Here is a 21,772-nt window from a genome sequence, read left to right as displayed (position 1 = left end):
TGTACATTCCTGCTTAAAGTGTACAGCTCCATTTCTTGACTTTGCAGTACCTTTTTTTTTTGTTTTACTTTTTATTTATTTATTTATTTTTTCTGTTTATTGATATGCACCAATTTACCAAGGCAAATTCCTTGCATGTGAAAATATACTTGGCAATAAACCTGATTCTGATTCTAAAAATGTGTACAATTATGTGGTTTCAGGGAGGAGTTGCTGTAACTATTTCTGGACAAACAACTGCTGCACACAGTGACTGCCAGGAGTAGATAAACTGTTGCCAAGAAATAGCTACAACACGTAACTTCAGCTGTAGCCACAATTTGGTTATGCTAAGCAAGTGTCATACTTAAAGCTAGGGCAGGCAACGTTGGAGAAACTAGCAAGAGACAGCTAGATTTTATATCAGAGAATTTGATGGATTGATTGTTGTCAGGATGAAGAGAATTTTAACAAAAAAGCTTACTCCAGCTTTAACAGACAAACATGAGTGGTGTTATAAATCTTCTCTTCAAACTCCTGGAAAGAAAGAAAAAAAGCGTATTTCCTAAAATGATTAACTTTAATCGGTAGAAAGTAATTCTAATGAAAACGGTTTACAGTGAGGTCTGTGGATTATCCAGAGTAACAGGGACACTTTCTGGAAAGACAGTTTTTAAATGTAATTGTTCAGTGCTGTGAAAAAAAATGACCTTTCATTGGAGTTAGAAACCTTTGAGGCATTTGAGAGAGATCTCATAATATGGGCGCATAAAACCAAAGATATCTGCATGACTACAATCCAGAGAAGTTTTTTGGATTTTGGGGGAACCGACCCTTTAAGTGTCACCACCTAAAAGAACTACAGAGTGGATAGTGTCCACGTGGACACAGTAGTGATTAGAAACTGGTCAGCAGTGCCACAATGTACAGTATGAACAGAGTCAGACGTCAGTGTTTGGGCTCCAGGTGACTGCTCCACAGCCAGTCCTTGGCCCTGCCTGGCTCCTACTTGGCTACACTAACGGCCAGCAGCAGTCCAGACTACTCCTGGGGCCCCGGGGCTTTCATGGCCATGCTGGCCCCAACCATGGCTGGATAACTCCGGTTCCTCCTCATTCCATCGGGCCCAAAAGGAGAGCCAGACCTGCGCAGCCCTCCCAGAGGCCCCAGGATAGGGCTGGGACTCACTGCTCTGCCCCCTGGAGCTCCAGCCACACCCAGACGCTTCACCTTGTCAAGCAGGTTGAGGTTGTGGACGGTCACGCTAACGTCTGTCTGGCTTTCGCAATCCCTCCCTCTCTGCCGTCCCCTCATCCTCCCTGTCACTTCCTTCAGAATGGAACGGGCCGGTTTGGAGGCCAGGAAGTTGTCGTAGGAAGGGCTCTTGAAGTCGAAGCCCGCGGAGGTTGGTACGGCTGAAGCTCCCTGTCCTGTGGGCGAGTTGGGAGGGGTAGAGGGTCGGGGGTCAGGCGCTCGGTTAGGGGCGATGGAGGTGCTGAATAAGACTCCTCCGTTGCCCAGACCGGGATCCAGGCCCTGGCTCTGGTGATACATCGCTGCTGAAATCCCTCTCTCCTGGAGAAGGCGCACTAACCCCAGGGAGGTGCTGGTTGTGCGTGTTGCGTCTCTGCACAAACATGGGAAACAAATGAGAGTCAACATCATACTGACTTGTAGCTCAAAAAATGTATGTTTACTCACTAGAAGCAAGTTAACTTAAAGGTCTTGTTTTGAGGAAACTTTGACAAACTCAGTGAATGGTTTTATAAAAGTGACTAGGAAATAATCTGCTAACTCATTAACAAAGAAACAAGTTTTGTTTCGATTTGGAATCTTGCCTGAGGTTGGTTGAGGATTCGGACGGCCTGAGACTGAGCCTGCGGGGTGTGCAGGGTGTAGCGGCAGGAGTGCCCAACAAAGTGCTGGTCATCACACAGGAGGACGACGCTGGGACTGGGTTAAGACTGGAAAGAAAGCCAGCAAGACAAAAGAACAAAGAGAATTAGAAACACTGAAGAGATTCTTCTTCTTGCTGCTTTCAAAAACTTAAATCTCACTTCTGTGATATCTCATCATTGTATTAACTGACATTTGCTGTGCACAGGGGATGTTGTTTCTTCTAACCATAAGTACCTGCATGTATTATTAAGCACCCTCCTGCTGTCTAGCAGACAGTGGACACAATCCCCCCTCAGTGACTGCTGTTTGGATCTTATTTCTCCTGTGGGATTTAGTCAAATACCGACTGAGTGCACATTTAGCACGCTGTAGGATTCACATTAAGCAGCATCAAATGTTTATGTTAATTTGTAGTGTTATCACAATATATAAAATGTAAAACAATACTAATTTTAATAGCTTTTTAAAAGCACATACATACATATACAGTAAGAGAGAGGAAATTGTGCATCCTTAGGAGCCCAACACATCACAGTTCCTATAAAAGCACATTATTTCATAAGGATTTTAGTAATAAGGCATATGTTAGGGGTGCTTTTAACTTTGCAGCTTTGATTATGATTAAATTCTGGCAGATCAACGAGAAACATTTAGGCAGTCAAGAGGAAGGGCCACAAAAAGCAGCCCCACACTCCTTAATGTTGCTTACCTTGGTGTGACCCGCGTCTGCTCATCAGTTGGGTGGAGGATCCGACAGGTTGTGAAGGTGTAGGTCGAGCTGGTGTGGGCCATGCATTTGCCTGGGTAGTATGCAGCTGCAAGTCACAATGACAGTCGATGAAGAAACTCATTTTGATACACTGCAGGCGTTCCAAACAGGTTCAGCAATGTAAAGGTTTACATTATATGTAGAAAGTTTAAATGTACAGTATGGCCTCACCCAGGACGTCGGTGTTGCTGAGATGTGGCGATGGGGATGGAGAGGGTGGAGAAGGTAGAGCAATGCTGGGTGGAGGCTGTCCTAGGGTGGTGTCACCGGTGATGGAGGTGGAGGGCACAGCTGGTGAGGCAGAGGCCGAGGAGGTGGGCAGATTCTGGAAGTATTGCTCCCCTGGGTCTTCCTCCTCAAAGCCACCCCATGGATATACCTGTAGACAAGAGCAATCACGGTGTTGCTACTATTTCTTATTGTAATACAAACATTTATTAGGAGTAGGTTAAGGGGTACTTTGCAAGTAGTAAGTCAAGTCGTGTCATACAAGGTTTTTGTTATGTGTCACTTCCCTCTAAATATCAAGAATGAAATTAATTATACAGAAACTATCCAAGCAAATTTCTGAGTTGTTTTGGTCAGTGTGTATTTTAATCAGCGTCGTCTTCTCCCACTGAACTTACTGAGAGGAGAAATAGTAGAAAGGGATATGGACGGCTACTTTGCTGTACATCACTATACTCTGGTTTTACAAGCACATAAGTGGGGTTTGATTCCCTCTATAGCAAAAGAGAACTAAGAATCCCAATTTTATTTGAGCAATAAAAAAGTTGTATAATGACTAACACTATGTCTCGTAATAATCCAACACATCCCCCCCCCCAACATACACACACACACACCTGATCCAGCTCTAGTTCCAGGGGCCTGTAGCCCTTTGGCACGACTCCAGGCCTAGCGTCCAGAATCACACCGAGGTGAGGCTGCGCTAACTGCTGCCAGTGATGAAGGGTGGCAGAGCCTAGTGGAGAGAAACAGACAGAACTGCGATGTACTCAGTATTTTATTACAAATAAACGCTTGGATAATTTATGATAATACTGTGTTTGTAACTGGTTCTTTTATCGTCACCAGACATGCAATGCTTCTGATGTGTAGTTGTCCTGAAAACACCTGTTAGCACTTATGGTTTCAGTGAAAAGACTTAATAGGCTTTACTTTGTTAATTCACAAGTTATTCATCAACTATAACACATGTGTAGTAATTGGCTTTATGATATTAGTGCAGGGATAAATAAACAGCTACTCTATGGTAATAAAGTAAAAATCATATAAATATCGCATATAGTACCAGCACATGGACATGCAGTTTATGTGATGAAAGAATGACAGGTAATCAAAGGTATACATTTAAGATACTACTTGGTGTGTCTAATAAGCATACCCATGAATAAAACCAGTGAAGAGATATATGACTAAGCCTCAGTGATCAGGATGACAAACAAAGATGGCAAGAATACAGAGACACCACAAAGTGATGAAGAGCAGAGGAATGACATGAAAATGAAATGGAGGAGCAATCAGAATGAGAAAACGTTTTTATTAGTCAGCCACATGAATTTGAAACAGAGACGGCAAGCAGTGAAAGAATAAACAAACAAAAAAAACAGTGGAATCCATAAATAAATAATTATAAAAACGCACATAAATACAGAACAGTACATATAAGAAATGAGAAGGTGTAAATAAAAATAAACAAACGTATGTAAACAGAAGCAATGGCAAGGTTTCGGTGTGAGATAAATGAAGTATGAAATATTACCACCAGAGGGCAGCGCAGGCCAACAGCAGCCAAATCAACACTGAATCACAAGGGGAATAATAAAATGCTGCTATGACTCTCCCAGGGTTCAAAGGTGTACAATACACTTCTAGCCACAACCCAATCAGTGATGTCCAATCAGGTGCTCTCCATCAGCACCAGCTGTGACATCATTTAATCACAGGCCTTTATACCAAAGGGATCAATTAAAGAACAGCAGCAAATGATTTGGATGTATAGCAAAATCCTCTTTCTTCCTCTGTTTGATCACAAGTCTAGATCTGTCTACCACCATCCCCTCGGCTGTGTGTCGTAATAGCTATGTGGAGATGCGAAACTGCCTGACTTGTGACGGTGCATCAGAGACCAGAAAGAGTTGAAGAGCATTAGGGACGGAGGTCTCCCTTTCCTCTCTTCTGCTCCCTTTATCTTCCCACTACCAGCTCGGTCTCTGGCCCACCGCCTTCCTCTCTCCCTCTCTATTGCAGCTCCAGTCTTCCTTGCCCATCCCCAAACTCTTCCCCTCTCCCCCTCGAGTGTCCGCCCATGCTGGCTCTCCCCTTCGGTCACCTGGCCCCGCTTGCCCCTTGTCTGTGCCCCGACCCCTTGGTGTTGGTCGCCTTCCCACTTCCTCCCTGCCTTGCAGCTCATCCCACGCTGCCTTTCTCCCTCACCTTCAAGGGGTTTGACGATCTGGAGCTTGTCAGGGAGGTAGGGTCCTCTTGAAGCCCAAATATGGAGGTTCCCAAGGGACATAATGCTTTCCGAGGGAGTCATCACACTCTCCTGGTCCAGGGCATTATGTAGACTTCCATGTCCTCCGCGTCTCCGATCTCTCTCCTCTTCAAAGAAGCGTCGCTCGCTGAGGTTGTTTTGTCGACGCAGAGACAGGCGGCGCAGGGCGAGCCGCAGGTCTTCAGCTCCGCTGGCCTTCTTCTCTCGGCCCTCTGTGCTGCTGTCAGAGCAGAGAGGAAGAAAGTTTTTCAATGAATGAATCTTGAGAAAATAGTGACAATTGGTTGTAGCACATGTTATATAAACTGCACTACTGACATTTGACAAATCCTCAAGCCTCAACTCAAGAAACAGTCAGTTAAAAAAGGTTCACTCTTTGATTCATGCAGATGACTAAAAAATGCCCTCAAGCTCAACTTTTCCTCCTGATTTGTATTTTTTTACTCAGACAAACCAATAATAGCATACTAGAAACTAGTAACAAAGGTTATGTAATTTGAGACATAACAATAATAATAAGGAATGTTTACAGTACGAGAGAAAGGCTCACTTTATCTCACAGTGCTTCAAGTATTGGACATGACCAGACCATATGATACAAGCCAATTCTATTAATTCTCACTGGGGTGAAATATATCCTGTGTACCACTTTATAGTTAATCAGCTTAATTTTCACTGATTTAGAGACTTTCTGAAGACTTTTCCAAATTGTATCAAAGGTCAACCCCAGGTCTCTCTCCAAACTGCCTTGAAGTACACTTCATATGTGCGCCTGGGAGCTGTTCAACAATTTGTAAATCTTCGTAGTAATCATTTCTTTCTCCCTAATAATTTTTTGCAGATCACCTTCTAATTTTGACATTTTGGATACACTCACCGTCTGTCCCAAAAAGCTAGACAGCTGCACCCATATCTGCATATAGCTCAAGTATTTGTCCTGTAAACTACAGTATACAGTATTTGCCTTAGATTTCCAAATAAGATTTCTTAAAGGCTTGTAACCCCGTGTAAACCTGTAGTTATCACTCAGGGGGATATCCGGCGAGTTGTTAGACTTTAAACTAACAAGGGACTCAAATATTTTAATATTTCACAAGAAAACTTAATCAGGGTGTTCTCTATTATTTTCTTTTTTAACGGTTGAATACCACAAACCTTTTAGGTACTCTCAACTTCCTCTCTTATTAGTTATAGCCTACAAGCCCCCTCCTCCTCACCTGTCCTGATTGGATGCGGTCTCCATCAGGATGCTCTGTGTTCGGTTGTCAAGAGCGATACTGTCTCCGCTGATGTCACCTCCGTACATGCTGGAGTGAGGTGTGGAGAGGCCGCTGGACTGGGGAGACGTACGAGCTGACAGAGACTGGTTGGAGCCCGGGATGTTGGAGTTGGTTGGAGTCAGAGAACGCTGCCGGACTGTCTGGTTGACATTCTTAACCGTCTCAAACACACGTTTCCGATGGCTTCTGCACACAACCAAACACAAGAGTATTAGCCCATACAGCCTGCAGAATGTGTGGTGCAAGTGTTTTATTTCTGTGCAAATTTAAATAAAAAATTATTATTAGAGATTTTTCTTGGGGGCTGAGCTGCTTTGTAGGGAAGCACCAAAAATTCTGTGACTATGTAACACTTTCTGGGTTAGTCAGTTAGCCTGACTGACTCTCCACATGCAAACTATCAACACTATCCTGTAGCTCTCTGGATAAAATGGTAGGCTACATTAGGTACCGTGGTGGCCCTTACAATCAACAGTGGTGTGACTGCAGAAGTTATTGACATTTTCCATTTTTCAATTCTCCAATTCCTCTAAAGTCAGCTAACCAGAACAAGGTTTTGGCTGAACCCTCTCAGCCAGTGAGATTACTTTTTGTTTTCAGAGTTCTTCTGCTGTGGGCAACATGTTAGTGCAACTAGCCATTTCTCTACATTTGCATTTACTGATTTTAACGTTTGCTTTTTGTCAAATGTTTAAGCTCTTGACACTAAATGAAAGTACAGGGAGTGTAAAATTTAAAGAAGATAAGAGTCGACAGCCCTGCTAGCAGTTCTGTGAGGCTACAAATGAGTCACAGTGGTGATTTTAGCTAAATGCTAACACTTTCAATGACAACGTTAGCATACTGAAGTTTAGTAGGAATAGGCCTATACTGTGTGCCATCTTAGTTTAGTGTGTTTAGTATTTCACTTGATAATTAAAACTCTGACCAAGTTATTAGGTAAATCACTAATTACCGATTAGTTATAGGTAATTTATCCATGAATATAACCTTGAATATACATTTCATGGCAAACCATCCAATAGTTGTCCAGATATTTCAGATAAAACTAAACGTCAACCTTGTGGTGGCACTAGGGGGAAAGTCAGAGGTTCAATAAAGTCAGTAGGATTCTTCCTCTGGGGACAATGAATGTTTTAGTAATCAAAGAGGTGGTCCGACCTTGCTGTGTGAAAACATCGTGGTAATCTGTATAAAATTCAAGAGATATTATATAAGTCCAGTCTTTCAAAAAACAAATTTTGTGAATGTCTGTTTTTCTGGAATACAAGCAACTTTCCCAAAATATCACATACAGTACTTTAAGTGTTAAATGTCAAGTTAAATGTCAAAGTCAAGTTTATTTAAAATGCAAAATCACAATAACATGGTCCCAATACACTTTACAATATAAAATACAGAAGTCCATACATACTTCTGTTCTTCACAATCGGGGTCATCCAGACTCAACTCCTTCCTCATTGTCCCCTCAATCTCAGCAGCCAGAGAGTCCTACAACACAAAAACTCATGAAGGAACGGAAGATGATCGTGTACACACACTCAGACACACACACACACACTCCCTCACCATTGGGTACAGTCCCAGGGGATGGTAGCGTCGAGGGGCTCCTGCAGGGTAGTTCCTGTTCCTCAGGTTCTTCAGTTCCTCCTGAGCTTCATGCAGCATCTCTATACACTCTGAATACTTCTCCTCCAACTCCTGGAGCTGTTGATTGTTGACATTAAAATTAACTTTTGGAATTAAAGTCAACCAGTCTGGTATCAGCTTGACAAGTAAGGAAATGTGGTCTAGATAGTGCACTGATGTGAACGTTACCTCTGCTGTAAGCTGCCTTTGGGCATCTTTAGCTGCCACCAGGTGTTGAGAAAGCTCCTCATTCTCCACCGCATACTAGAGACACACATGCAGTTTTTAAATGAGCAAAACAAACAGAGCATAATAACAGTCATCTCTGAGTTAAAATGGATTCATGTATGTGTCTGTGTGTTCTCACAGATTTGGCTTTCTTTTGCAGATCTACTATCTGAGAGAGGAGGTGTGTGATCTCTTCCTGCTGTCGGGATGCATCTTCAGTCTTGCGAGCCAATTCCTCCGCTATGGCAGAGATTTGGAGACTGGACAACCCTGACAGGACCGAGAGGGAAAGTTTGTTTCAGCGTGAGAGAAGACATGTCTTGGAGACTCAACAGAGGGCTGAAGCTCTGATTCAGTCAGAATTAAGTTTAGACATGCACACAAAGAGAAACATAGAAATGGAGAGACTTACTGAGTTCTTTCACACAGTCATTTACAAGCTGCTGCTCCTTTTCCTCATATGTTTCAGTCTCTGACTTCAGATGGTTAGCCTGCAAAAAGACGTCCATGATTAAACAATATATTCCCAGCATGTTCAGTTTCTTACATAGTGTGTGTGTGGTTGGCTGTGTGTGGGCTATCTGCTCTTGCCTTGAAAAGGTTCTCTGATCGAAAGCTTGCTAATTAAGAGTTTTTTTGCAAATATTTGTGTGCAGATGCTTTTTAAAAATGAGTTTATAGCTATACAGCTCCAGCAGCTCAGCTACGTCTACCTCGTGAGCGGTGTTTCTTTCTCTGTTGTATGTTGATATACCTCTGAGCGGAGCGACAGGTTCTCTTCCTCCAGATCTTTGAGTTTCCTCTGGAGCGTGTCCCTAACGAAGCCTCCTGTAGCTGTTTCCACTTTACTTTTCTTACCCCTTTGGACAGATAAACACAGAGCGAGCCTGAAACTCCCAACTCACAGCTAGAAGGTCATCTCTTGCTTGTTGTTTTCAATACTCTAATATATAGGAATCAATGTTAAACTCGTATGCTATGTGTGTAGCATTTTTGCTTGCTTTTGCGATGTGGCATCCCCAAAACATACAAATTCTAAATGATTAGATCAACTTTTTAGAGATAGAAAGAAAGATAATGATTATAAAGAAAGGGTGCAAACGTTGGGGGGCTGCCGGTCTCATCCTCACTCTCCTCAGTTGCGTTGGTATAAAACTGTAGCAGCTCATCCTTCAGGTTCAGCTCATGGTGCAGCTGGGCCACCTGGAAGAGGACCGATAATGTCAACTGCTTGTGCATGTTTCTACATAAATGTGTGCATTATACTGTATGTATGTGGTGTGGATGTGCTAATACAATCTGGTCGATCTTCAAGCAAATATAAAATGACAGCTGTGTGAGATGACACCAGGCACGACAAAACAAAGCTTAAAAGTTGGAAATAGTAGTATGACAAAACAAAAACACAACTCAAGGTCCACTCACTAGCTTTTTACTTATTTACTAGCTCAGAGTTTTCAACCATAATACTTCATCAGCATTTGCTCAACTGTCATGGAGTTGAGACTGTTAACTTTATGGATGTTGTGCAAGCTCCACCCACCGCAGAAGACGCTAAGATACAATTGAAAGCCACAAAATAAGTTAGTAAGTGGACAGTGAGTTGAGATTGTTTTGTCAAATTGTAAAATAGCTCATCTAAATAATCAGATTGAATAATGTTATGAGTTAGTGCCTAACTGAGGTGTATCTACGTGTGTGTGTGTGTGTGTGTGTGTGTGAGCAGACCTCCTCTGTGACTTGTGCCACTTGTTCCTCCAGATAGTCATTCTGCTGGGTCAGAGTTCTGTTTTTCTTCAGAAGCGACTGGCCAATTCTTGCCGCTAACTCCAAATCTCTCTCTTTCTATTGGTTGGGTCGCAGGAAGCAAAGAAAAAGAGAAGTAAAGCATCAATACCACAAAAATCCCACAATACAACATTTTTAAACTACATTTGTTCTTGTTGCTGTCCTGCGGGGGTGGAGTTCAGCCGCTGTTGGTAAATTTAGAGGCAGAATTCACTCACTGCTTTCTATATTTTGCTGTTTGTTTGATCACTTTCTGTTTAAGGGTTTATCCACAACTATTCACACCACATATATTATTACATTTGGCCAAAAAGGGCAAATCAGTGCAGCACCCTCTCTGCTGCAGCCTCACTTTGTGATTTCTACTAATTAAAAATCCTTCCTAGTGCAGCTTTGTATTGCGCTGACAGAGCAGACAAAAATAGACCGCCTCACCTCCTCCAACAGACGTGTGACAGCATCTATGTCATTGTAGGTCTTCGTCATCTGGCCCACTCTGTCTGCACATAGCACTGTAACATAAAACACGCAAACGGAGACGCTAGCAAGCATGTGCAGAGCTACATTCACTTTGAGGAAAAAAAAAACCCTGGATGAAAGCAGTGAGACCTTTCTGTTGCAAAGGACCCCTCATCTTTTCATCACTTCTGGTGTGATAGGTGGACAACGGCACGCACACACAGCCACATTATGTAACATAGAGAGTTCAAAAAAGCATCCTCTCAAGTTGGTGGGAGGGTCATGTTTAGGTTGTACCCGTTTCAGTTTGTGTATGAAAGAGCAGGGCAGAGGAATTGTTTTCCATGGCACACTGTGGTTGGCTCTGTAGCCCTGAGGTAAAAGCTCTTATTGACTTCAGAGCTCTAATCAATAACATGCTGTACAAAGTTATTGAATACGTTATGTTTAAGCTCTGTAATCTTGTTAGAATTAAAACCAGCACAAAATAATTTTGTTTTTGCTCAATTAAAGCCCATTTGGGTTTCTCCTTTGAAAATAAAGAGAGCTAACAGCATTCAAACTAAAATTCAATCACATTAACCGACTATGGGGATTTGTGTGTGCGTGCGTGAGTGCGTGCTCGACAGCTGATATGTTAAAGCAGAGCAAATTCAAAGTCATAAAGCTTCAGGAAATCCCTCTTAATGAGAAGAAGAAAAAAGACAAGCTCAAGTGTAAGACCACTAACCAAGAAACACTCAAAAAATTTGAAATGCTGTTTTTGTTTTTGCTAGAAATCAGAGGAAATAATGTAATCTGTTGCAGTCATAATACAAACTGTGACAGGGAAATGTCAAGCCATAAAAATCAGCTTGTACTTTAGTCTACTGTGCATGAAAATCCAATTAAAAGGTACTGGAAAGAAAGAGATGCCACCATTAAACTGATCACATATTAAATGTTTTTTTCTGTATTTTCGACATGTACTTTACCTTTCTTGTCCTCCTTATAGTACCAGTCATCCAGCTCACATTCGTCCCTCGCTAATCCCTCCATCCTGCTCTCACTGTCCATCTCTTCCCTGAGCTCCACAATGAGCGACAAGCACAAACAGCAACCGGTTCAAACACTGATCCATTCACTTTCCCTCTCTCACTCCTACTGCTCAGCTACAATATAACAGGCCCAGAGACTGAATTACCCTCCGCCCACGTGGACGCCCCTGTTTGTAAGTGCGAGGGAGACGGAGAGATGAGAGAGAGCGCACATCCGTTTTGGAAAGGCTCTACAGCGGCTGAGTTGGAGATGAAACGGAAGTAGAAGTTGCGTCATGATTTAGGGGATGCAGGGTGGAAGAAAGAGCCAATCAGAGATGGCGGGCTGCAGAGTGGACTCTCCTCTTAGTTTATAAGTGCGGACAGAACTCCCACTCCTCTCTCCTTTTCGCCTTTCTTTCATTCCTCTCTTTCCTCTCTCTGATGCTATGTGCAAGGCCGCTGAACATCTATCTTCCTCCAGCAACTGTTGCCATGGCAACCCTCATCCACAAACAAACCCCTGCCACACGCAGAGACATAAACACTAGCTCTTTACCATTTATCATGCTGCAGACAGAACCCCCCCCCCCCACACACACACACACATACGTTGTGCTTCAGCCTCGTGACTTTTGTTTGGCTCAATAACAGAATACAATCATCTAACCTTACAAGACAACAATGCTAATACTAATACTACAAAGCACTGAGTAGACAAGCTCATTGACCAACTCAACTGAAAGACCTACAAAGGGCTTATAATACATAGTAGACATTCTGAATAAATAAAGAAACATTAAACACAACACACATATAATCAATATCTAGATTAAAACCACACAAAAGTCTGGAGCATAGCATCTGAATGGTTTAGTGTTTGGGCACCAACTTGTGGAGGGAGGCTACAATCTCAGTTTTATTAAAACAGGGAAAGGACAAACTAGACTTTAGATAACGGTGAGAAAGCTTACGTCATTTGAAAAAAGACACATGGATAACGGCTTAGATTAGAAAAACTCTTATTAAATTGTATTCATCTAAATTAATCTGGACAGATTAACATATAGATTACTGATGTAGAGAGGGCTTTTGACTCAGCTAGGTGGAGCTTTCATTATAACGTCCTAGAACAATTTGCAATTTCCTGTTTATATGAGAAAGCCTCTGCAGACAGTGTGTCCCCTCACTCCACAAGCCCCTTCACCCTATTCACAGAACCTCTGTGCCAGTATATTAGGCATAGCACTGATATGGCAGGAGGAAAGCAAAACAAATGTTTTATTACAAGACAATGCATTACAAGACTTGTGTGTCTGTGTAACTGCAGTTTGAGGCTAGGTGGGGAAGGAACAGGGAAGAAATGAGAAGGCGAAAACTTTAAAGGAATCCCAATACAAGTAAAATCTAGTATTACAAAAATAATAATATTACAGTACTAGTTTACCCCCTCTTTGAACTGAATGGAGAATTTGCTCTTACTTTCTTGGTTTTAACAGCAAAAAAATGATTAACTGTAGCATCCCCAGGTGGGTAAATCCGTCATATTTGAAGCCCCACATTCCCACACCGGTCCCAGAGATTAAATCCCACAAGCTTAATCTCCAGTCTCCCTCCTCGTCTACTTCTACTACATTTCCACTGAATTTGAAACAAAAGAACTAAAAGGTTCCCGCAGGCTTTACCACTGGCATCAGCAGCACAGGAAACGGACAGATACTGCATAGAATCATTTCATTGCGGTTAACTGTGCTCTAGCCAGACTTACAGAAGTATTTGAGGGTCTCTTCGATCTGCTCAGTGGTCAGGTCGAACCTGGCCTCTGGTGCAACGAGGGGAGTGTGCAGCCAGTCATCGTGATCGTAGCCATAGACGGTGTCAGCCCGCAACCGGTACACCGGCAGCTGCTCCTCTAGAAGACTGATGATCTCAAACTCTGGCAGGTCAGTACTGTTGCACACATCTGAGCATCACAGAGAGGACAGGGAGGGAGGAAAGTGAATGTGCTGCTGCCTGGTGGTGCCTGATTATTTGAACCAATAACTGTACAAATTTCCTTAATTAGAGTTTATAAACTGATGGAACAAAAAACTAAACACATTTGACATTAGACTAAAGAAGTGTTGCATGTCAACTGGTAGAAGAAACAGCAAGTTACATATTGCTGTTGTCATGTGCAAACATATGTAGCTATGTTTGGAGATTTGAAGTTGAACCTAACATGCACACACGTATACCTGTGATGGTCTCGGCGTCCCTGCAGTCGGGCGCCGCCAGGTGTGTGTCAAGCTGTCTGGACTCGCCCTCGCTTACATACTGCTCCTCCTGGGTGTGCAACCGGTCGGGCTCGGGGTCCGGGTCTGGGTCCAGGTCTGGGGCCGGGGGCAGGGAGGGGGCCGGGGAGGCCAGCTTGGCTCACCTCTCACTGATGGAGAGAAACAGAGGCCATGGGCCTCTGGAGCTGGAGCTCCACCGGGTTAGACAGCAAGCTGGAGAGGAGAGACGGGGGTGGGGGGGAGAAGCAGAGACCTTTAAAGAGCCATACGAACTTGTGTTTGTGTAAGTCCACACTAATCAATGTGCCTCGCTCTTTCCCTACAGAGTCTTTAACTTCAAGTGCTGCTGCTGAGTCTGCACTGTGCTGCCTGCCAACAAGCTGCATAAATCTATCTATCTAGCAGAGCCTATCCACTGCAGACACCACTCTTCATCTGTCGGGAAAGGAATAACAAGGCAGACGGTGGATAAGAGCAACTCTTGATAATAGCGTGATATAATGAGAGTGCACTGCTTAATTGATCCATGTGCGGGAAATTCTGTTTTTTTGTTCTGCCCTTACACGAGTTCATACGGCAGGTAAAACTACTGGACTGTGAGGGCACAGCAGTGAGAATAGATGCCAACATGGTTAAAGGAGAAGCTCTTGAATCACTAGCCAACACTGCAAACCCACATTTCCTGACCTTCCTGTCACCCTTCCTCAGAGCACAGACTACTGAAGTAACATGGTATGACCAGAGTTTGATCCTGGGCCCCCTATCTTAAGTAAATACAGCGGTGTTCAGAGCGACCTTGCAGCTCTTTATTCTGCAGGACTCAGTGTGTCACTGGCTCATTGCAGATGCACAGTCAGTAAACACACAACAGACTTCGATGCTGACATTCACCTCTGTGTCAGATCAAACAGATAGTGATGCTACCAGCGGAAAAGAATATAAATAGAAACAGAGAATTAGTGTGTGTGCATCTTTGTGTTTGTGTGTCCTCTGCAGACAGTTGCACGGATAGGTGGTCGTCTCTGTACTTGCATTAGATAACAGACTCCTGGTGATGGATCAGCGCATCTGACATGACTGATCTTCTATGACTGACAAGCACATGCATGACCACACCAACAGATGAAGGTGGCCAGACACTTCAGCACATCCTCTCTTCTCTGTATAGCAGCACCACAACCTTGGGGTGTCTTTCCCATTGCGGCAGCCTATATGCTGTGTTCACTCTCTCTTGGGCTATGGTGCACTCCAAAATTAACAATCCTAACCAACTCATCTATGCATGTCAACTTTTAAGAACTCCTCCTCATACAGTCTTCAAAAAAGGGCCAAAAAGGTGAACTCTCTCTCTCAAGTACTGTTAGTAAAGTCAAACAATAAGATGTTTAATAGGCTATCTCTGTAAAAACATACCCCAAGGATAGTGAAAATACCTCATGTCTTTTTCTGAATTATAGTAGGGAATATAACACTGAGGAGAGAGAAACCTAAAGTCAGTGTTCTTTTAAATAACCAAAAGAAAACCAGTTACATTACAATTATATGTTTTTGAATGCACTTGTGCTAGGCCCAACATCTCACTGGATGTCATACAGTGAAAACTGTCGCCTGCAGTGAATGCTGCTGCCGCCACTATCCCAGTAAAATAGGCCAGGGTTCATTCATGCATGTGGCATGAACAACGTTTTTTGAATGCTGTCTGAGGGTGTGGCTTTATCTACATCAGCAGGTCGCGTCACGGATGCGGATCTGGGTTTGCATAAATCGTGTCCTTACAGTAACACATTAAGTATCCAAACATGATCAGCTAACCTTATGATGCATATGCCATCGCCACTGAAACGATCTATTTCTGAAAGCAGCCCCGGTAAAGAGCCCTACTCACTCTCAGTAGTGACTGATCCAATGTGTTCTCTTTGTCAAAAATCCAAAAGGGGGGCAGTTAAATAATCCTGAAGAGAGGAAACCGGCAGATAGCCTATTGATGAATGTCACTCGGATGAGCAGGTCTCGCCGGACGGGTCGTTGTGATATCTCTCTGTTCTGGACTCTCTTTACAGCGCCGACAGCTCTGGATGATCAAGGTCACATTAGGTTGGTTTCCAAAGTCGCTCTTGACCCGGTCCACTCCTCCTTCCCTTCAGCCATCTCCCTCTGCCTCTCGTCTGTCTCTCACTCTCCCTGGAGCCTCCCTCAACACTGTGAAGCTAGCCAGCAGGAGGATGATAAGACTACTGGTGACCGCCTTCAAAGTAAAATCAGCAACTGGCGAACAGATTGTAAAGCAAAAACAAAGGTGGGCATTTATCTTGAGATATCTGCTCAAAATTAAAATATAAAATCTTATGTTTTCCATTTTCAATTCCCTTACTATGGCAGATATTCTTTGCCATAATGGCTTTATTTTTATATTATTTGTTTTGGAAATTTAGAATATACTTTAGTGCTTTTAATTTGAAGGTAATATTTTTATTTTCCTGGCGCCCACATCCTGGCGTACTCTATCTGACTTGACAGTTTTCCTCCCTGCTGTCATCCAGACACCCAAACCAGCACCCAACCCGATCTGGATCGAGCATCAGTGACGTCACGAGCCCCAACAGGAAGGAGACAGGCTACGAAACTAGCGTTTATAACAACAACATAGGTACTAACAAGTCATATATTTTGAATGCATCACATATCAACATACAGACATTATTCCCCGGCTATTTAAGATTAGCATTATTAGTTTCACCCATATACTGTACGAAAATAGACTTTTGAACAATGACAAACAAAGATTTTACCAATTCCCATGAATCTGCAGTGATTGCCTCCCACCTGACCAGCTACACTGGAGAGAGAGGAGTCATTGTTTTGCAGAGAATAACTAGGCAGGGCTGAGTAGGCTATTCTTCATCCCCCCTACTGTGGACCTGAGAACTACATATTTTTTTTCCGCAAAGCACAACACAGGCCTAACTCCAATATAAAATTAAACTATAGGATATTTGTATACTGCTACTATGTTACCATGGTTCTGCATAGTGAGTTTAATGCTACTTTCTTGTATTATTCTTTGGTCTTGATAATCTATTTATGACCTATGTTTTCCCTGCTTTAACTCTTTCAAAACAAAACAGCCCTGTGCTTCATGCTACACTTCTATACATTATAGTGAGTGCTATCAGGTGACTAGCATTAGGCCTCTCTTAAGAAGCCAAACATTTTAGTAACGGTGTTGTCAGGATTTTTATTGTATGGCCTGTGTCCAGTGTATTCCATCACAGCACATCGATGCTGTATGCACTCAGCCACCACCTACAAAGGTTACTAAAGAGAGACATAGTCATAGTTCAAAATAATTCTTATATTACTATTTCCTGGTCCATTTACCCCAACTGTGCATGTTACATTTAATGTATAACCATTTAGTTGTATAGTCAGTTCAGGTACATTTTATTTATATAGCCCCAAATAAAGTTAACAATACACATTTTGTGGAATGGTTTAATGTAACTAAGTGCATCTCAAGTAGTGCACTTAAGTACAGATTTGATGTACTTGTACTTTACTTGGCTGTTTCCATTAATGCTACTTTATACTTGTACTCCACTACATTCTGGAGCCAAATATTGTACTTTTTTACCACATCACATGTATTTGATAACTCTAGTTACCTAGCAGATTCAGATTGTTAGTAACAACAACTACTACATTATGATATAGGCTATTGTTATAGATTAAGCAACCCAGCAGTACAAAAAGTAATAAAAACTAGTGTCACCTTTACCAGCTGCAACGGTGGTGATGCTACACATTAATGCATCACTAATTATAATCCAGTAATATACTAGACATTTTTATCAAATGAGGCATTTTACATAATGAGTACTTTTACGTTTTGTACTTTATATTTTGATACTAATACTTGTGTACTTTTACATAAGATTTTAAATGCATTGCATGAGAATTTGTACACTGTGGTATTACTACTTTTAGTCAAGTTAAAGATCAGGATATTTCTTCCACCACTGATACCCCATCAGAAAACTATATTTCATCAGGTCCATTTGTGGGTGTCTTGAATATAGGCCTACGCCTATAACAGGTAGTGTCAGCCTGCAGAGTATGGCAGAAGAAACACACACCTATCAACCATATCACATTTTGACTGTACAAGACCTATAATATCAAGGACCACAAATACAGTATGTTTCATTGAGCAGACAGACTGGGGTCTGAGGAGGTCTCACTGTAAACCTCACTGTGATTCAGTCTTTCAACAGCAGGTGCCAGCAGAGGGCCTCTGAGCACATCATACACGGTGGTTGGTCCACATATATGGCAGAGGCGTTTGTGTTGTATATAGGTTACGACACAAAACAATTAGGTACTGTAAGTCAACATGTTCAGGCGACGCATACATGATACTCTGTAGCCTCCCTCCTTCACCTCCCCAAATGTAATGATTTCCGTGAAGAAAAAGCGCTCCCAGGTTCACACCGCGTCAGTGCTGTGAGTCTAGCAGTGGAGCGTCTTTTGTAAGAGTTTGTGAAGAGGCTATTCCCTGTAAGTAACGGATCGGCAACATCACACCGTACGCGCCATTAATGTGCGTGGGATTCTCCAGATTCTGCAGCGTGAGAAAAACAGCAGGAGCGTCAAAACATCATCGGCAGTTTGTTGGTCGCATGACCCCTTTTCACTTTTTCTTTCACTTCCTAATATTGTAGCCTGAACATTGGATTCAAGGAGGGCAGTTTTGCATTTAGTTTTTCGTGCATTACGCTGATGCAGTAGTTGCTTGTCTGATACACATTCGGAGCATTTCAACGACCTGTGTGAACCACTCAATTGTCAGAGAGAATAGATGCCGCCGCTTGCAGTAAGGTGACACGTGTCCAATCAGTTGTTTTCCTCAGGAGATTTCAGGACTGCTAAAGATGGGACTTGTTGGGTAGACTACATCTGGACTGTCAACGGTAGCACATGTTTGATTTCCCTTGTTTACCTCCTGAGCAACACACCACAGCTCCCCACGGCCTCTCTGATTTATTGTCTGGTGGGTGTTTAGAGCCAGCCCTGCGCCTCCTCCCTCCACTGGCTGATCTACTGGAAGAGAGCCAATCTTCAAATTGGCCAATATTTCCCAACATGAATTTCGACCAGATCCTCTCTGCCGTCGGAGGCTTCGGGAAATATCAGAAAATATTGTACATATGGATCTGTTTACCCCAGATCCTCCTCGCCTTCCACATGATGGTGAGTATCTTTACCGGAGCCACGCCGCCCCATCACTGCCGGAAGAGCCCGAGCTCAGAAGCCGAGAATAAGTCCTCCTTCCCCGGTACACTCAGCCTGAATTACAGCCTCTCGGATTCCTCCTGCTTCTCTTCCGATGTTCTGCTGCATGGCAACCGGACTGAGCGCGTCCCATGTGGTCACGGATGGGTGTACAGCAAGGAAACTTTCCAGAGTACAACAGTCAGCGAGGTAACGTTAATTGATGTGTTTCTACTGAAAGGAAAAGGATGCATGCTTCTGCACAGGCACAGATGGAACCAGTTTGTTACACTGTAAAAATGAATAACAACTCATCAAAATGTAGCTTATGTAATATAGGCTATGTATAAAATATGTCCCACAGTAATATACTAATAGCTATGGCATTACTATAGTTTTTCTTTATATATCAACTATAATAGCCCTAAAACATGTAAGTAGTATAATAATGTGTATCTAGATCTTTGTATTATTCCTATATCATTTTAAATAGTATTACTATAGTATATAGTATTTCTATAGTGTGTGCAATACACAGTAATATTCCGGCAGCTGGGGCGCCAGAAAAATACCTTAAAATAACAGTAAATAACTAACTCGTAAATATACTGAAATATTCCATAATGACTGTACAGTTTGTAACTTTCATTTTATAAAAAATATTGTGTAATTTTGGGGCTTTTAATGTTTATTGAAGAATATATACCTGTAAAAACAATTAAATTACCTATAAATATTGAACACTGCTATAATACAAATAATCAGACTTCAAATTTGCAGTAGAGTGCAGCGATTAGTTAAGTTTTATATAATTTTACATAAAAATCTTGTAAGTGTAATCAATGTTTAATCTAAAAGAAATGATACAACACCCCCAAACACTAAACTTTCCATTTAAAAAACTTCAAAATACTGTTCTAAAACAGGTAATCAACTTTTAGGATTGTGTTTATTGGAATTTTTGACCATTATTGTTAGGGCATCTGTGAGGTCAGGCACAGATGTTATACGAGAATGCCTGGCTCGCAGTCTCTGAGCTAATTCATCCTAAAGGTGTTCAACCAAACTCGCTCATCCATGTCTTTAGGGACCTTGCTTTGTGCACTGGTGCGCAGTCATGTTGGAACAGGAAGGAGTCATCCCCAAACTTTCCACAAAGTTGGGAGCATGAAATTGTCCAAAATGTCTTGGTAAGATGAAACATCAACAGTTCTTTTCACTGGAACTAAGGGGCCAAGCCCAACCCTTGAAAAACAACCCCACACCATAATCCCCCCTCCACCAAACTTTACACTTGGCACAATGCAGTCAGGCAAGTACTGTTCTCCTGGCAACTGCCAAAACCAGACTCGTTCATCGGACTGCCACACAGAGAAGCGTGATTTGTAACTCCAGTTAACACGTCTCCTCTGCTCTAGAGTCCAGTGGCGGCGTGCTTTACACCACTGCATCCGACGCTTTGCATTGCACTTGGTGATTTAAGGCTTGGATGCAGCTGCTCGGCCATGGACACCCATTCCACGAAGCTCTCTATGCACTGTTCCTGAGCTAATCCGAAGGCCACACGACTTTGTGAGGACTGTAGCTATTGACTCTGCAGAAAGTTGGCTGCCTCTGCACACTGGCCTACCACTTTGTGGCTAAGTTTCTGTTCTGATCCCATCGCTTCCACTTTGTTATAATACCACTAACAGTTGACCGAGGAATATTTAGTAGTGAGGAAATGTCACAAATCGATTTATTGCACAAGTGGCAACCGATCACAGTACCATGCTTCAATTCACAATTCACTGAGCTCCTGAGAGTGACCCATTCTTTCACAAATGTTTGTAGAAACAGTCTGCAGGCCTAGGTGCTCGATTTTATCCACCTGTGGTCAGGGAAGTGATTGGAACACATAGATTCAGTGATTCGGAGGGGTGTCCCAATACTTTTGGCAATATAGTGTATATCATTATATCACACAGCCCTATTTATTAATGGCTTTATACTGTAAATAAAACACTCTCAAGCTTTTTGGATGAAACGGCAAGCAAGTGAAGATCATCTGCCTTTTGCTTATTGCTCACACTTGATGGAAGAGCTGGTGATGGAGGTGGAGTGGTTATCTGCTATCTGCTGTCATTTTGTCATTTTGTCTTGGAGCTGTGTCTGACAGTGTCCAAAATGTTCTTTATGTTGAAACAGTTGTTTCTAATTAATAGATCTGAAAATGTCATCAATAAGGTAAATAAAAACTAAACTACTTTAGTTTCAGGAGAACAATACTTTACACTGAAATTTTTGATTTAAATATGTTGGTTTGAGGATTTGATAATACACCTATAGCTAAGACTCTTCAATCGAAGTTATCTGTAAAATGGAATTAAAATTCATTTTTAATCACAAACCCATAATTACAGGAAGTTTACATTTCTTTTTTAAGGCCATTAAAAGGTGTGGATACCTGTCATTTAACAATAAATTAAAAATTACCTTTCTGTAATTTTACCACTTTTGGGCAATTATTAATATTTTAATCTAACTTGTAATCTAAGCATTATGATAAAAGTCAACATCTGTGTAATTACAGTAATTATGGCAGTTTTCAATGATCAAAACTGTGTTTTGACAGTTTAACAATGCTTGTAGACATTATACACTGATTAAAATAACATTTATTCAATGTTTTTATTTTCCAA

At 42.2% G+C, this 21,772-nt stretch overlaps 3 protein-coding genes across 5 annotated transcripts in view; 1 reads left to right on the top strand and 2 right to left on the bottom strand.

The window, feature by feature from the left end:
* The window catches only part of LOC123976832 (trafficking kinesin-binding protein 1-like), a 4,366-nt gene extending 4,334 nt beyond the window's left edge, over positions 1–32 (bottom strand). The window contains exon 1 of the mRNA XM_046059186.1: positions 6–32. Within this exon, the coding sequence (XP_045915142.1) occupies positions 6–32 (27 nt within the window). The remainder of the gene's footprint in view (positions 1–5) is intronic.
* A 508-nt stretch (positions 33–540) lies between these two features.
* Positions 541–13,945, bottom strand: LOC123976006 (trafficking kinesin-binding protein 1-like). 2 transcript variants are annotated; one of them, XM_046057794.1, is made up of 18 exons: positions 13,785–13,945; positions 13,316–13,510; positions 10,508–10,584; positions 10,013–10,129; positions 9,387–9,487; positions 9,039–9,144; positions 8,697–8,775; positions 8,424–8,554; positions 8,246–8,320; positions 7,997–8,134; positions 7,842–7,918; positions 6,365–6,613; positions 5,087–5,367; positions 3,493–3,611; positions 2,819–3,026; positions 2,588–2,693; positions 1,818–1,943; positions 541–1,606 (listed from the first exon to the last, which is right to left on the bottom strand). In XM_046057794.1, the coding sequence occupies exons 3-18, from the start codon at positions 10,556–10,558 to the stop codon at positions 1,021–1,023; spliced, it is 2,550 nt and encodes an 849-aa protein (XP_045913750.1). In that variant the 5' UTR covers positions 10,559–10,584; positions 13,316–13,510; positions 13,785–13,945; the 3' UTR covers positions 541–1,020. The 2 variants fall into 2 exon arrangements, with proteins under 2 accessions (XP_045913750.1, XP_045913751.1); XM_046057795.1 differs by having other exon boundaries at positions 5,087–5,364.
* A 4,307-nt stretch (positions 13,946–18,252) lies between these two features.
* Positions 18,253–21,772, top strand: part of si:dkey-166k12.1 (solute carrier family 22 member 13) — an 11,512-nt gene continuing 7,992 nt past the window's right edge. The window contains exon 1 of one of the 2 annotated variants that reach the window (XM_046057797.1): positions 18,253–19,301. In XM_046057797.1, the coding sequence (XP_045913753.1) occupies positions 18,798–19,301 (504 nt within the window). In that variant the 5' untranslated portion in view covers positions 18,253–18,797. The remainder of the gene's footprint in view (positions 19,302–21,772) is intronic. The other variant, XM_046057796.1, reaches the window with a different exon arrangement.

The sequence above is a fragment of the Micropterus dolomieu genome, linkage group LG09 (genome assembly GCF_021292245.1).
Source record: "Micropterus dolomieu isolate WLL.071019.BEF.003 ecotype Adirondacks linkage group LG09, ASM2129224v1, whole genome shotgun sequence".
NCBI classification, from domain to species: domain Eukaryota; kingdom Metazoa; phylum Chordata; class Actinopteri; order Centrarchiformes; family Centrarchidae; genus Micropterus; species Micropterus dolomieu.
This window is presented reverse-complemented; position numbering and strand designations above follow the sequence as displayed.

Bases quoted from the DNA above. Each gene is read 5' to 3' on its own strand.
- LOC123976006 (XM_046057794.1), bottom strand. From the start codon at position 10,558: ATGACGAAGACCTACAATGACATAGATGCTGTCACACGTCTGTTGGAG. The intron at 6,614-7,841 runs GTATGTATGGAC...GGTTGTGTGCAG, and splicing joins CCCGATTGTGAAGAACAGAA to AAGCCATCGGAAACGTGTGT. The intron at 3,027-3,492 runs GTGTGTGTGTGT...TCTTGTCTACAG, and splicing joins TGGAACTAGAGCTGGATCAG to GTATATCCATGGGGTGGCTT.